The 16,420-nt window shown below is 40.8% G+C and overlaps 1 protein-coding gene across 4 annotated transcripts in view; it reads left to right on the plus strand.

Moving 5' to 3' along the window:
• Window positions 1-16,420, plus strand: part of LOC135102203 (serine/threonine-protein kinase atr-like) — a 479,415-nt gene that overhangs the window by 121,530 nt on the left and 341,465 nt on the right. For all 4 annotated transcript variants that reach the window (XR_010269589.1, XM_064007031.1, XM_064007033.1 and 1 more), the window contains 5 exons: window positions 604-808; window positions 1,430-1,575; window positions 1,667-1,827; window positions 2,038-2,353; window positions 12,488-12,630. Coding sequence is in view for 3 of the 4 variants with exons in the window: in XM_064007031.1 (XP_063863101.1) it covers window positions 604-808; window positions 1,430-1,575; window positions 1,667-1,827; window positions 2,038-2,353; window positions 12,488-12,630 (971 nt within the window). In the remaining variant the exon portion in view is untranslated. The remainder of the gene's footprint in view (window positions 1-603; window positions 809-1,429; window positions 1,576-1,666; window positions 1,828-2,037; window positions 2,354-12,487; window positions 12,631-16,420) is intronic.

Consider the following 16,420-nt stretch of genomic DNA (forward strand, 5'->3'; position numbering starts at 1 on the left):
ACGCGTGACCTTGAGATTCACCACGGCACGTGCCACTCAGTCAACTGTGGCGGGAGGGACTAGAGGGATGGGGGAGCGGGAGAGTGGCTGGATAAGGAAGCGGGAGTGTGCAAGCCAATCACGGCCTAATATGTCAGTCAAATTCAGCCAATTAGCAAGCGAATCTGGCCAAGAAATATGACGTAGCTGTCACGTGAACATCCTGGACATATAACGACTCATGGGCCGCGATAGCTCCACTAGGATTCGCGTTAGCCCATTTAATGTGTTTTTTATTGTTCCCGTGATAGCTTTAAACCGCGTTAGCAAAACCCGCTATAGCTGGGGGATAAGTGTATTTTCTTTGTTTTGTTAATTCAAAAATAAGACTGATGATGGAGCACATACTAAACTGAATGAAAGTGACATAATTTCTACTTATACTCTATTAAGACATAAACTGTATTGCAGTATTATTCACATGAAAACTCTTTAGAGAAAATAAATTTATGTATTCATTTATAATTCCCATGTCCCCTCCTTTTAGTTGTTATCTGGGATGGGCTGTCCTCACTCAGTATGACACTGCCTCTGAAGAGTAAAGAATGATCCCAATCATTTCAGATTGTAGAAATGATGAAGCTGCTGGTGACACTGGGTTGGTCATCATGTATTGTGGAACCTGATGAGGTGAAATCTTCTTTGTGTCATTCTTGGCTGGCACTGGCAACCCTACCCTGGATGGCTGCTGAGGTCACCTGGATGGACCTGAAACCTATAAATTCCCGTAACTTTGCCCAGTGGTCTACCAGGATAAAATGGATCAATGGTATGACGTTTTTAGTTGGTTTTATAGCATTACCTTTATGTTTTTTAATCATGTTCAGCATTCAGCACTGAAATTTAGATTTGAATTTACATAAATAAATTCATTACATAAATTCTTCTTGTGTACTTAATGAGTGTGGGTTGGTGTTATCTGTTCCCTTCCTTTTATCCTTATCTTATGCCTATTCCTAAAACCTTCCCCAAAGGGATGGCCATGGTGGAAATCTCCATTTATACCTGTCATTTGATTCTCTCCCTACATGCTCTAATGCTCCAATTCTCAATTATTCCTTTTCTCTCTCTCTCTCTCTCTCTCTCTCTCTCTCTCTCTCTCTCTCTCTCTCTCTCTCTCTCTCTCTCTCTCTCTCTCTCTCTCTCTCTCTCTCTCTCTCTCTCTCTCTCTCTCTCATTACACATTTATTTTCATTTGGTCATCTCACTTTCTGGCACTCTTCATATGGCCAATACACTTAAGAATGATGTGCCTGTCTTCCTTAGCCATTCCTGTCAACCACTCATTTATTTCCTTTATCTTTAAAAAATTTATTTTTATAATACTGACTTTTTTGGGTAAAAGAGCTTAATTATATAAGGAATTTTGAATAGTCTTATCTTCTCTCAGATCCCAGAGTTAGGACTCAATGTGTGGCTGTTGTGGCTCTGTTGCCAGACAGTGTAGCACCACGCTGGAGATGCCATGTTGTGCGGTCACTCATCAATGAGCATCAACCACAGGTCATGGTGGAGGTGGCAGCCTGGTTCCCTATGGTTAGTGTTATCCTGCATTTCTTGGTTAAAGATGAAAGTATAAAAAAATTGATGCTCATACCTAGGACTAAAATTTTGTGCCTTCCTGCAGATGATTCATCAGTTACATGGGGCTAATGGGCAGCACTTGTTTGGGGAGGTTACTGGGGTAGCACTTCACTCCTCTGACACAGCCACAGTTCTGGCTGTTGCCCGTTGCTTTAGGCCACTGCTTTGTGCCCTGCTGAACCTTACATCTATAAAATCAATCAGGTCAGTCACAAAAATACCATCTGGAGTCATCAGTAATATGTGCACGTGCCAGTGCTTTTGTATACAGAATTCATATAAAGCCTAGAAAATGTAAAATAAAATCACATAAAAGAGAAAAATAGACATTGAATTAGATTCTATTGTTGTGCTTGCTTCCCAGATGCTTTGACTAGATATATAGGAGAATAATTATTATTTTTGTAATCTCAGGAACAATGAGGACAACGAAAAACCGTACACACTACATTGCCAGGTGTGTAATGAAGGTATTTCCTCTCACCTGGGCACTCAAGGAGTTGACTCAACTTTAGTGTCTCGGTTCCTTGGGCTGTTGGGACATCCTCAGGCATCAGTGATTGTGGCAGTGGTTGAAGCCCTTCCTACTATACTGACACACAGCACCCTTACTAGCCACATGATCAGCCAGTACCTTGCATTGCTAACTCACCAAGATAAGGCAGTTGTATCAGCACTGTGTGAACAACTACCTGCACTTGTCTGCATCAAAGAACAGAATCCCAGTCAGGTATTTTATGGTATTTTATTTGTGTGTTAATAGAAAGACTCAAACATGCTTGAAGTTTGGAATGAGTTGTCTATTCATAGATTTAGGTGGCTTATCATCAGGTGGGAAAATGAGATTTAATGGAAGTTATATTATGTTGTGCAGGACATTGCAGCCCTGATTTGTATCTTGAAGATATCCAAAAGCACATTTCCTTTTTTTGTTTATTTATTTATTATTTTTTTTATGTGATGTTTTTTAGTTTTTATTATAGTTTTGGACATTTCTCATACATTGTTTTGTTGCTGTACTACACACAAGAACTCGATTCTCTCCAGTCCTCTCTTCATTCTCATACATTCTCATACATTCTCATACATCTCTCTCTCTCTCTCTCTCTCTCTCTCTCTCTCTCTCTCTCTCTCTCTCTCTCTCTCTCTCTCTCTCTCTCTCTCTCTCTCTCTCTCTCTCTCTCTCTCTCTCTCTCTCTGTTACTTATCTGAGACAGAGAGAGAGAGAGAGAGAGAGAGAGAGAGAGAGAGAGAGAGAGAGAGAGAGAGAGAGAGAGAGAGAGAGAGAGAGAGAGAGAGAGAGAGAGAGAGAGAGAGAGAGAGAGAGAGAGAGAGAGAGAGAGAGAGAGAGAGAGAGAGAGAGAGAGAGAGAGAGAGAGAGAGATGCATCATCAGCCATTGTCAAGGTCACTGGCTGACACACAACCAGAAGTCTCTCTCTCTCTCTCTCTCTCTCTCTCTCTCTCTCTCTCTCTCTCTCTCTCTCTCTCTCTCTCTCTCTCTCTCTCTCTCTCTCTCTCTCTCTCTCTCTCTCTCTCTCTCTCTCTCTCTCTCTCTCTCTCTCTCTCTCTCTCTCTCTCTCTCTCTCTCTCTCTCTCTCTCTCTCTCTCTCTCTCTCTCTCTCTCTCTCTCTCTCTCTCTCTCTCTCTCTCTCTCTCTCTCTCTCTCTCTCTCTCTCTCTCTCTCTCTCTCTCTCTCTCTCTCTCTCTCTCTCTCTCTCTCTCTCTCTCTCTCTCTCTCTCTTTGGATGTAGTGAATTTTCATCTTTAGTGATGCACCTTTCCACCATGTGGGTTCATTATTTTGAGGGTTTACTGTAATTTACAATAATTGAAAGAATAATCCAGGCTCTCAGGCTCTTTGAGCCAAAAGACTGAGTTGGGGACATCAGGTAAAAATCTGCAAATATGTGAAACTGCGAATACCAAACCACGAATACATGGGAAAACACTGTACTCCCTTCCCTGTTGGTGGGTTAAACAGGGTGACGGCCTTTTGAGGTTGGATAGTTGTTAGCAACCAGTAGGTACCCAGATTCGTTGTGTTTATGCCCTGCACCAGGCTGCGAGGAACGTAGCCTAGGGATAAGCTGACAGGAGTCAGTGGCAGCTATGAAAGGGGATGTATCTGGTCATAACACTCTCATCTGCCCATCTCTTTGCTCAGTTAGTTAACCCTTAAACTGTTGTGACCACTTATATAATCAAGAATTTTCACAGCAAATATTTTGAAATTTTGTGGCACACTACCTTTCAAATGTGTTTTAGTGATCACTGGCCATTTTTCCTTTGACCATGAGAATCAGATAGGCAATGACAAGGCCCTACATAGAATATTTTGTGACATGTGAGAGATATCTGGCAGCCCTCACAACCTGCCAGATAGAAGGCCCACACTCTACATAATAGAAATAATAATGGAAGAGGAAATGAATGCTGTAAAGTCAAACTTAAGTAGAAAAAACTTTGGATCTTTCCATAAAGCTGGAATTGGAGGAAGGAATTATGTTGTCATTAGTGTGTGTGTGTGTGTGTGTGTGTGTGTGTGTGTGTGTGTGTGTGTGTGTGTGTTGTGTGTGTGTGTGTGTGTGTGTGTGTGTGTGTGTGTGTGTGTGTGTGTGTGTTTGTGTGTGTGTGTTTACTTAGTTGTATTTACCTAGTTGTGGTTTATGGGAGGGAAGTATTCTCATAATATCCCATCTCTATATCTATCCTGTTTGGTCTTAAAAGGTTGGACAGTTACGGCATTGACAATATCTTCACTGAGTTCATTCCATTTGTTCCCACTTCTGTGAGGAAAACTATTTTTTTATGTCTCTTCTACAGTTAACTTTCTTCAACTTACTGTGTCCCCTTGTACCCTATGTGTCTAAATTTATGAAACATTCTTTGTCCACATTTCCCATACCATTTATCATTGTATAGATGTTTATTAAATCCCCTCTCTCCCTCCTATTTTCAAGGGTAGGAATTTCCAACAGTCTTCTCTCTTCATAGGTCAACTTACTCAACTTCGTAACCATCTTAGTGACTGCTCTTTGTACTCTTTCTAATTTTATAATATTCCTCTTTATATGAGGAGACCACACCACTGCAACATATTCCAAACTTAGTCTTATCATGGAAATCAACAACTTTTTATCGTTCCTTCATCTAAATATGCGAATGCCACTCTTATTTTTTTTAACAAATTCATCGTCTCCCCAGTAATTTTATCAATGTGTCCGTCTAGAGTCAAATTTTCAGTAACTGTTACTTCCAAATTCACTTCCTCTTTTGATTTCTGTAACTTCACACCATCCATCTCATAATGATATTGTATTCTTTTCTTACTCTTACCAAACTCCATTACTTTACATTTACTTAAATTGAATTTCATTTGCCAAGATTTACTCAATCTATTTATCTTATTTAAATCATCTTGCAGTACCATACAGTCATTTACATTTTCTACCCTTCTCATCAGCTTAGCATTATCTGCAAATAAGTTCATATAACTGTCTATTTCTTCATTTATGTCATTCACATATATTACAAACATTATCAGTCCCAACACTGACCCCTGTGGGACACCACAAATTACTTTCAGCCTAGATGAATTCTGGTATTTTATTACTGTTCTCATCTCTCTATCATCCAGATAATCTTTCATCCACTCCAGCAGTCTCCCTTCAATTTTTCCATAATTTTTCATCTTCCATAGCAATCTTCGACATGGTACTTTGTCAGATGCTTTCTTCAAGTCTAAATAGACACCATCCACCCATCCGTCTCTCTCCTGCACAGTATCGATTACCCTTGAATAAAAGGAAAATAAGTTCATGGAGCATGATCTTCCCCTCCAAAATCCAAATTGACAATTTACCAAAACTTTATCTTTTTCCAAGTGTTCCATCCATCTTACCTTTATTGTTCTTTCACATATTTTTCCTACAACACTAGTCAATGACACTGGTCTATAATTTAGTGGGTTTTCCTTATTTCCTCCTTTGAATATTGGTGTAATATTTGCTTTCTTCCAATCTTTTGGTACTCTTCCCTCTGATAGTGATATTACCACTAGACTGTAAATTTTATCAGCCAGTTGTTCTCTACATTCTCTCAATATCCAGTATGATACTCCATCAGGACCAGTTGCTTTATTTACATCAAGCTCTTCCATCATCTTAAGTATTTCCTCATAACTGACTGGGACTGTACTTAGTATATTTCTCACCAACTTATCCCTTCCAGCATCAAACTCCCCTTCCTCAGTAAATACTGATCTGAAATTGTTGTTCATAACCTCCACCATGTTCCATGCATCCTCGTAAATTTTTCTTTCAACTTTCAATCTTGATTCATGTTCCTTCTTCATCTTTTTATGAAGATGGTGGGTGTGTGTGTTTGTGTGTGTGTTTGTGTCTGTGTTTGTATTTACCTAGTTGTGTTTTACAGGAAAAGAGCTATGCTCATGCTGTCCTGTCTCCATATCTATAAGCATCCAGCTTAACTTCAAATTCATGAATATTTTTTGCTTGTACCACTGTTTCATTTAAGTTGTTCCATATTTCTATGCTTCTATTTGGGAAACCATATTTCTTGACATCTCTTCTACTTGCTGTTTTCTTCAATTTCACTCCATGTCCTCTTGTATCCCACACAAATAAGTCTTCTTTGTTAACTTGATCCTTACCCTTTAGAGCTCTGTATATAGCAATCAGGTCTCCTCTTTCTCTTCTTTCTTGGAAGCTTCAGTCTCCTTAATCTTTCATCTTAGGTTAAATCTCTCAAACTTGGTACCAATTTGGTTGCAGCTCTGGATCCTTTCTATTTCCTTATTTCCTTTTTGTTATGGAGTGACCAAACAATTGTGGCATATTCCATCAACTTTTTCATCATCTCTTCATCCATGTAAGCAAATTTTTTTTTCTTTTTTCTTTTTATTATGTAGGAAGGACACTGGCCAAGGGCAACAAAAATCCAATAAAAAAATATGCCCACTGAAATGCCAGTCCTATAAAAGGGTCAAAGCAGTGGTCAAAAATTGATGAATAAGTGTCTTGAAACCTCCCTCTTGATGGAATTCAAGTCATAGGAAGGTGGAAATACAGAAGCAGGCAGGAAGTTCCAGAGTTTACCAGAGAAAGGGATGAATGATTGAGAATACTGGTTAACTCTTGCGTTAGAGAGGTGGACGGAATAGGGGTGAGAGAAAGAAGAAAGTCTTGTGCAGCGAAGCCGCGGAAGGAGGGGAGGCATGCAGTTAGCAAGATCAGAAGAGCAGTTGGCATGAAAATAGCGGTAGAAGACAGCTAGATATGCAACATTGCGGCGGTGAGAGAGGGGCTGAAGACAGTCAGTTAGAGGAGAGGAGTTGATGAGACGAAAAGCTTTTGATTCCACCCTGTCTAGAAGAGCAGTATGAGTGGAACCCCCCCAGACATGTGAAGCATACTCCATACATGGACGGATAAGGCCCTTGTACAGAGATAGCAGCTGGGGGGGTGAGAAAAACTGGCGGAGACGTCTCAGAACACCTAACTTCATAGAAGCTGTTTTAGCTAGAGATGAGATGTGAAGTTTTCAGTTCAGATTATAAGTAAAGGACAGATCGAGGATGTTCAGTGTAGAAGAGGGGTACAGTTGAGTGTCATTGAAGAAGAGGGGATAGTTGTCTGAAAGGTTGTGTCGAGTTGATAGATGGAGGAATTGAGTTTTTGAGGCACTGAAAAATACCAAGTTTGCTCTGCCCCACAGCAGCAATAGAATTGTCAGAAAGGAAACTTGAGATGAAGTTACAGAGAGAAGGATAGAAGCTTTGGGAGGATAGTTTGGAAATCATAGCTTTGTGCCAGACTCGATCAAAAGCTTTTGATATGTCCAAGGCAACAACAAAAGTTTCACCAAAATCTCTAAAAGAGGATGACCAAGACTCAGTAAGGAGAGCCAGAAGATCACCAGTAGAGCGGCCTTGACGGAACCCATACTGGCGATCAGATAGAAGGTTGTGAAGTGATAGATGTTTAAGAATCTTCCTGTTGAGGATAGATTAAAAAACTTTAGATAGGCAGGAAATTAAAGCAATAGGACAGTAGTTTGAGGGATTAGAACGGTCATCCTTTTTAGGAACAGGTTGAATGTAGGCAAACTTCCAGCAAGAAGGAAAGGTAGATGTTGAGAGACAGAGCTGAAAGAGTTTGACTAGGCAAGGTGCAAGCACGGGTGCACAGTTTCGGAGAACAGTAGGAGGGACCCCATCAGGTCCATAAGCCTTCCGACGGTTTAGGCCAGTGAGGGCATGGAAAACATCATTGCGAAGAATTTTAATAGGTGGCATGAAGTAGTCAGAGGGTGGAGGAGAGGGAGGAACAAGCCCAGAATCGTCCAAGGTAGAGTTTTTAGCAAAGGTTTGAGCGAAGAGTTCAGCTTTAGAAATAGATGTGATAGCAGTGGTGCCATCTGGTTGAAATAGAGGAGGGAAAGAAGAAGAAGAAACAAAGTTATTGGAGATATTTTTGGCTAGATGCCAGAAGTCACGAGAGGAGTTAGATCTTGAAAGGTTTTGACATTTTCTGTTAATGAAGGAGTTTTTGGCTAGTTGGAGAACAGACTTGGCATGGTTCCGGCCAGAAATATAAAGTGCATGAGATTCTGATGATGGAAGGCTTAAGTACCTTTTGTGGGCTACCTCTCTATCATGTATAGCACGAGAACAAGCTGTGTTAAACTAAGGTTTAGAAGGTTTAGGACGAGAAAAAGAGTGAGGAATGTACGCCTCCATGCCAGACACTATCACCTCTGTTATGCGCTCATCACACAAAGACGGGTCTCTGACATGGAAGCAGTAGTCATTCCAAGGAAAATCAGCAAAATACCTCCTCAGGTCCCCCCAACTAGCAGAGGGAAAACGCCAGAGGCACCTTCGCTTAGGGGGATCCTGAGGAGGGATTGGAGCAATAGGACAAGATACAGATATGAGATTGTGATAGGAGGAGCCCAACAGAGAAGAAAGGATGACAGCATAAGCAGAAGGATTAGAGGTCAGGAAAAGGTCAAGAATGTTGGGCGTATCTCCAAGACGGTCAGGAATTTTTTTTTTTTTTTTTTTTTTTTTTATGTAGGAAGGATACTGGCCAAGGGCAACAAAAATCTAATAAAAAAAAATGCCCACTGAAATGCCAGTCCCTTAAAAGGGTCAAAGCAGTGGTCAAAAATTGGTGGATAAGTGTCTTGAAACCTCCCTCTTGAAGGAATTCAAGTCATAGGAAGGTGGAAATACAGAAGCAGGCAAGGAGTTCCAGAGTTTACGAGTAGGGTGTTGCACCTATTGCTCTAAGGCATGGAGGATAGCAAAGTTGTTGGCTAGTTCACCAGGATGGTCAGTGAAGGGAGAGGAAAGCCAAAGCTGGTGGTGAATATTGAAGTCTCCAAGAATGGAGATCTCTGCAAAAGGGAAGAGGGTCAGAATGTGCTCCACTTTCGAAGTTAAGTAGTCAAAGAATTTCTTATAATCAGAGGAGTTAGGTGAGAGGTATACAGCACAGATAAATTTAGTATGAGAGTGACTCTGTAGTCGTAGCCAGATGGTGGAAAACTCGGAAGATTCAAGAGCGTGGGCACGAGAGCAGGTTAAGTCATTGCGCACATAAACACAGCATCCAGCTTTAGATTGAAAATGAGGATAGAGGAAGTAGGAGGGAACAGAAAAGGGGCTACTGTCAGTTGCCTCAGACACCTGTCTGAGTGAGGAAAAGAAGATGAGATTTGGAAGAGGAGAGGTGGTGTTCTACAGATAGAAAATTAGATCTTAGACTGCAAATATTGCAGAAGTTAATGAAGAAAAAGTTGAGGGGGGTGTCAAGACACTTAGGGTCATCGACAGAAAGGCAGTCCGACCTGGGGACATTTATGATCCCCTCCCCACATGGGGACTCCAAGGCTGGTGTAGGAGTCACCATGATGATTTTAAAATTTTTGAGTGAAGGGTGTGTGTGTTATTAGGTGCTTGTAGTTTTGTGTGGAGGAAGAGAGTTGTCTTTAGAGGGCAGATTGTGACTGCCCCCTTGTGTTGTGAGACACAAAGGGAAACGTTCAGTGAGGTCACAGCTGGGTTTAATGATAAGTTCACAGCACCCCCTGAACAGTGCTTTAGACCTCACTGGGAGTAATTATCGTTTCGGCAGGTGTCTACTGCCTCCTACCTTGTTCTGCTGTATGGGAAAAGAATTATGGTCATGCTGTCCCATCTCCATATCTTTTAACATACATACAGCTTAGCATTAAATCCATCTATACTTCTTGCATTTACTATCTCCTTATCCAGACAGTTCTGTTCATCATTACTTCAATATAGAAAACTATACTTTTTGACATCTCTTCTACAAGCACTCTTCTTCAGTTTTTTTCATGTCCACTAGTATCTCATGTATTCCAAACCATCAAGTCACTCCAGTCCACCTCCTCCACTTTCTCATATGTTTTATGTATTGCAATCAAGTCTCTCCTTTCTCTCCATTTTTCCAATGTTGGTAGATGTAACCATGCTGATCTCTCATGTGACAAGTCCTTGATACTTGGTAACATCTTTGTTGCTGCTCTCTGAATTCTCTCCAGTTACCTTATATCCTTTTTTTTGTAGGGCAACCACACTATAGCTGCATACTCCAATCTAGGTCTAATCAATGATATAATTATCTTCCTGATCATCTCTTCATCCATATACACAAAAGCCAGCCTTAATCTGTTCAGCATGTTATAAATTTCTTCTGTAATTTTGCTAATGTGTCTCTCCAGGGTCAAATTTCCATTCTCTGTAACACCCAGATCCTTTTCCTCTTCAGTTCTGTTCAACTTCGTACCATTCAACACATAATTTCCTTTTACTCTCCTCACAATCTTTTTAAACTCCATCTATGACTCCATTCTGATATCTTGTTCAGATCCTCTTGCAACACTGCAATCTTCCTCACTCCCAACTTTTTTCAGCAACTTGGCATCATTTACAAAGAGACTTGTGTAGCTATTCACATTCTGTTGTATCATTTATAGACTGCCAGTACTGAGCCTTGGGGTACTCCACTTTCGACTTATTTTCACTATGACTCCTGATCTTTTACTACTGTTCTCAGGTCAAGAAATTCTTCATCCATCTCATTAGATTATCCCTCAGACAAATATCCTATGTGGCACTTTATCAATTTTTTTTGTTTTTTTTATATAGATATAGATGCTATACACAATCCGTTCATCCATCTCTCTCTTGTACTATATCAGCTTTTGAATAAATACTCAGCAAGTTTGTGATACAGCTTCACTCTTTTAAATCCAGACTGTTGCTTTATCATCACTTAATTATCTTCTGGGTACTGCATCAATCTTTCACACATTGTACAAACCACTCTTGTTAGAGACACTATAATTCATAGGCTCTTCTTTGTTACCATTTTTATAAACTGTGTGTGTTTGTGTGTGTGTGTGTGTGTGTGTGTGTGTGTTTGTGTGTGTGTGTGTGTGTGTATAGGGGAGCTATAATTATGCTGTCCCATCTTTGTATCTCATAGTGTCTAACGGCCTTAAATTCATGTATCATATCAGCACACACTACTTCCTCATCCAGTTCATTCCATATATCTTCTATGCAGAAAGCTGTTCATTTTCATATTCCTTCTGTAACTATCTTTTTTCTTTATCTTTTCCATGCCCTCTTGTATCTCTCATGTCCCAATTTATTAGGTCTTATCTATCAAGCACCTCCATATTCTTCATGATTCTAGAAATTGCTATCAAGTCTCCTATTTGGAGTGTGTGTGTGTGTGTGTGTGTTAATGATGTAGAAGATGTAACTGCAGAAAGAGAATACAGGGAACAAGGGCATCAAGAGAGAAGTGTGAATGAAATGGATGGAGGAAGAATGAAAAGGAGTAGGGGGCAGGAAAGAATACTTCATACTTCAGTACTTCCTATCTCCCTCTGATTCTTCACTCACTCTTCACCCTTGCTACTTATATTTACTCTTACTGCTTTCTCCCCATTTTTCCTCCTCCTCCTTCACCTTTCTTCCACTTCCTTGCCTATTCCTTTCTCTTTTGTCTTGTTTCAAACCTCCCTCCCTGTCACCTTTTTCCCTATCTATCAGGATGAGGGATAAGAAGGTGATACCTCACTCTCTCCCTCTCATTCACTCAATGTCATTAATGTTTTATCCTTTCTCAGTCTTTCTCACTCGTATAATTCCATTTTCATTCTCAATCAGTCTCATTTTATTTACAAGGAGCACTCTTACTCTCACACAAAGAGAGAGAGAGAGAGAGAGAGAGAGAGAGAGAGAGAGAGAGAGAGAGAGAGAGAGAGAGAGAGAGAGAGAGAGAGAGAGAATGGGGAGGTAAGGAGGGAAGGAGGAGGGTAGAGAAGGGGGATGAAGGAAAGAGAGAGAGAGAGAGAGAGAGAGAGAAATAACTCACACCTCCAGCTTTCTTTCTACTGGAGCCATCATTCTACTCAGCAAGTCAAATTTTCACACACTTTCTGGAGTGTGCCAGAATTTGAGTATCTTTTATTTGCTCAAAAATTAATCTATTATTTTCATATGCACATAAAAATATTTTCATTCTTTATATACTCTTAGAATTAGATTTTTTTTCTGATGCCCATTTTTTTCCTCAGTTGAAAGGTTAAATAGTTTCAGATTAATAAAACAAAAACAAAACAATGGAATGGTATGAAAAGTATGCTATTCAGATTAGTGAAGCAAGGTTGTGTAATGTTGTGTGCTTGTTAACTGCATGAATTTGATTCTCCATTTTATGTATGAATCCACACATTAAATAAGAATTCTTTATATATGGAAATGTTTCTTCATGATGTTGATAAATGTTTAACTACAGGACTCCAAGAGCTTAATCGTGTCTAGAGATGGTGAGATAGTGATATCTCACTTCAGTGAGCTTGTGAAGAAGAGTGAGAATGACAGGGCAGCTTCTGCCCAGCCTGTGATAGCAGTTCTTGAGGCTCTCAAGCACATAGTGAGGTGAGGAAGCTAACATTAAGGATCTTTTACTGCAAGATTAGATGTTACAGAGGCACAGTAATTTTTGTCATTGTTTCCTTTTGTCAATATGTATGTATCTATTTGGTTGTAAGAATCTTTTTTGTCCTAGTTTTGGAACAAGGAGATTGAGTCATCCCAGTTCTGTATAAAGTCCATATAATGAGACAAAGCAGTGAAGGACTATAATTTAATTTTCCTGAATCTTGTTGAAATGATCAAACAAATGCCTGTCGATGTGGTACATGTGAAGCAGTATATTTCAGAGGCAAAAAGACGAATTAGCTATATGTGAAACAAAGATGAAAGTCCCTTAATTTTTGTTAACCCCTTTTGTACAGTCAATCAGTTATGCTTTTATAATTTTTATTGTCTTTTTTTAATTGGATTCATATTTCAGAAAATAATCCTGCTGTGTTCCTCCTGTCATAACTTTTTCCTTCTATTTTTTTTTTTTTTTTATCTAGGAGGGACACTGGCCAAGGGCAACAAAAATCCAATAAAAAAAAAAAAACACAGATGCCAGTCCCAGAAAAGGGTCTAAAGCAGCAGTTGAAAATTGAAGGATAAGTGTCTTGAAACCTCCCTCTTGAAAAAATTCAAGTCATAGGAAGGTGGAAATACACAAGCATGCAGGGAGTTCCAGAGTTTACCAGAGAAAGGGATGAATGATTGAGAGTACTGGTTAACTTGCACTAAGAGAGGTGGACAGAATAGGGGTGAGAGAAAGAAAAAAGTCTTGTGCAGTGAGGCCGGGAGAGGAGGGGAGGCATGCAGTTAGCAAGATCAGAAGAGCACTTAGCATGAAAATAGCATTAGAAGACAGCTAAAGATGCAACATTGTGGTGATGAGAGAGAGAGGCTGAAGACAGAGGAAAGGAGTTGATGGATGAAAAGCTTTTGATTCCACCCTGTCTAGAAGAGCAGTATGAGTTGAACCCCCCCGGCCATGTGAAGTCTCCATACATGGACAGATAAGGCCCTTGTACAGAGTTAGCAGCTGGGGGGTGAGAAAAATTGGTGGGGACATCTCAGAACACCTACTTCATAGAATCTGTTTTTGCTAGAGATGAGATGTGAAGTTTCCAGTTCATATTATAAGTAAGGGACAGACCGAGGATGTTCAGTGTAGAAGAGGGGGACAGTTGGGTGTCATTGAAGAAGAGGGGATAGTTATCTGGAAGGTTGTGTTGAGTTGATAGATGGAGGAAGTGAATTTTTGAGGCATTCAACAATACCAAGTTTGCTCTGCCCTAATCAGAAATTTTAGAAATCTCCGAAGTCAAGCGTTCTGTGGCTTCCCTGCGTGAAATGTTTACCTCCTGAAGGGTTGGAAGTCTATGAAAAGACGTGGAAAAGTGTAGGGTGGTATCATCAGCGTAGGAGTGGATAGGACAAGAAGTTTGGTTTAGAAGATCATTGATGAATAATAAGAGAGTGGGTGACAGGACAGAACCCTGAGGAACACCACTGTTAATAGATTTAGGAGAAGAACAGTGACCGTCTACCACAGCAGCAATAGAATGGTCAGAAAGGAAACTTGAGATGAAGTTACAGAGAGGATAGAAGCTGTGGGAGGATAGTTTGGAAATCATAGCTTTGTGCCAGACTCTATCAAAAGATTCTGATATGTCCAAGGCAACAGCAAAAGTTTCACCAAAATCTCTAAAAGAGGATGACCAAGACTCAGTAAGGAGAGCCAGAAGATCACCAGTAGTGAGGCCTTGACGGAACCCATACTGGCGATCAGATAGAAGGTTGTGAAGTGATAGATGTTTAAGAATCTTCCTGTTGAGGATAGATTCAAAAATTTTAGATAGGCAGGAAATTAAAGCAATAGGACGGTAGTTTGAGGGATTAGAACGGTCACCCTTTTCATGAACAGGCTGAATGTAGGCAAACTTCCAGCAAGAAGGAAAGGTAGACATTGGCAGACAGAGCTGAAAGAGTTTGACTAGGCAAGGTGCAAGCACAGTTTTGTAGAACAGTAGGAGGGATCCCATCAGGTCCATAAGCCTTCCGAGGGTTTAGGCCAGCGAGGGCATGGAAAACATCATTGTGAAGAATTTTAATAGGTGGCATGAAGTAGTCAGAGGGTGAAGGAGAGGGAGGAACAAGCCCAGAATTGTCCAAGGTAGAGTTTTTAGCAAAGGTTTGAGCGAAGAGTTCAGCTTTAGAAATAGATGTGATAGCAGTAGTGCCATCTGGTTGAAACAGAGGAGGGAAAGAAGAAGAAGCAAAGTTATTGGAGATATTTTTGGCTAGATGCCAGAAGTCACGAGGGGAGTTAGATCTTGAAAGGTTTTGACACTTTCTGTTAATGAAGGAGTTTTTTGGCTAGTTGGAGAACAAACTTGGCATGGTTCTGGACAGAAATATAAAGTGCATGAGATTCTGGTGATGGAAGGCTTAAGTACCTTTTGTGGGCCACCTCTCTTTCATGTATGGCACGAGAACAAGCTGTGTTAAACCAAGGTTTAGAAGGTTTAGGACGAGAAAAAGAGTGAGGAATGTACGCCTCCATGCCAGACACTATCACCTCTGTCTCTGTCTCAGCACACAAAGACGGGTCTCTGACACGGAAGCAGTAGTCATTCCAAAGAAAATCAGCAAAATACCTCCTCAGGTCCCCCAACTAGCAGAGGCAAAATGCCAGAGGCACCTTCGCTCAGGGGGGTCCTGAGGAGGGATTGGAGCGATAGGACAAGATACAGATACGAGATTGTGATCGGAGGAGCCCAACGGAGAAGAAAGGATGACAGCATAAGCAGAAGGATTAGAGGTCAGGAAAAGGTCAAGAATGTTGGGCGTATCTCCAAGATGGCCAGGAATATGACTAGGGTGTTGCACCAATTGCTTTAGGTCGTGGAGGATAGCAAAGTTGTAGGCTAGTTCACCAGGATGGTCGGTAAAGGGAGAGGAAAGCCAAAGCTGGTGATGAACATTGAAGTCTCCAAGAATGGAGATCTCTGCAAAAGGGAAGAGAGTCAAAATGTGCTCCACTTTGGAAGTTAAGTAGTCAAAGAATTTTTTCTAGTCAGAGGAGTTAGGTGAGAGGTATACAGCACAGATAAACTTAGTTTGAGAGTGACTCTGTAGTTGTAGCCAGATTGTGGAAAACTCGGAAGATTCAAGAGCATGGGCACGAGAGCAGGTTAAGTCACTGCGCACATAAACGCAGCATCCAGCTTTGGATTGAAAATGAGGATAGAGAAAGTAGGAGGGAACAGAAAAGGGGCTACTGTCAGTTGCCTCAGACACCTGAGTTTCAGTGAGGAAAAGAAGATGAGGTTTAGAAGAGGAGAGGTGATGTTCTACAGATTGAAAATTAGATCTTAGACCATGAATGTTACAAAAGTTAATAAAGAAAAAGTTGAGGGGGGTGTCAAGACACTTAGGGTCGTCGACAGAAAGGCAGTCCGACCTGGGGACATTTATGGTCCCCTCCCCAGATGGGGACTCCGAGGCTGGTGTAGGAGTCACCATTATGATTTTAAAATTTTTGAGTGAAGGGTGTGTGTGTTATTAGGTGCTTGTAGTTTTGTGTGGAGGAAGAGAGTTGTCTTTAGAGGGCAGGCTGTGACTGCCCCCTTGTGTTGTGAGACACAAAGGGAAACGTTCAGTGAGGTCACAGCTGGGTTTAATGATAAGTTCACAGCACCCACTGAACAGTGCTTGAGACCTCACTGGGAGTAATTATTGTTTCGGCAGGTGTCTACTGCCTTTTCCGGCCTTGCCGTAAGAGTCTGAATAGAGTCTAGCTGACTTCATA

Source organism: Scylla paramamosain, chromosome 7, assembly GCF_035594125.1.
Source record: "Scylla paramamosain isolate STU-SP2022 chromosome 7, ASM3559412v1, whole genome shotgun sequence".
Lineage (NCBI taxonomy): Eukaryota > Metazoa > Arthropoda > Malacostraca > Decapoda > Portunidae > Scylla > Scylla paramamosain.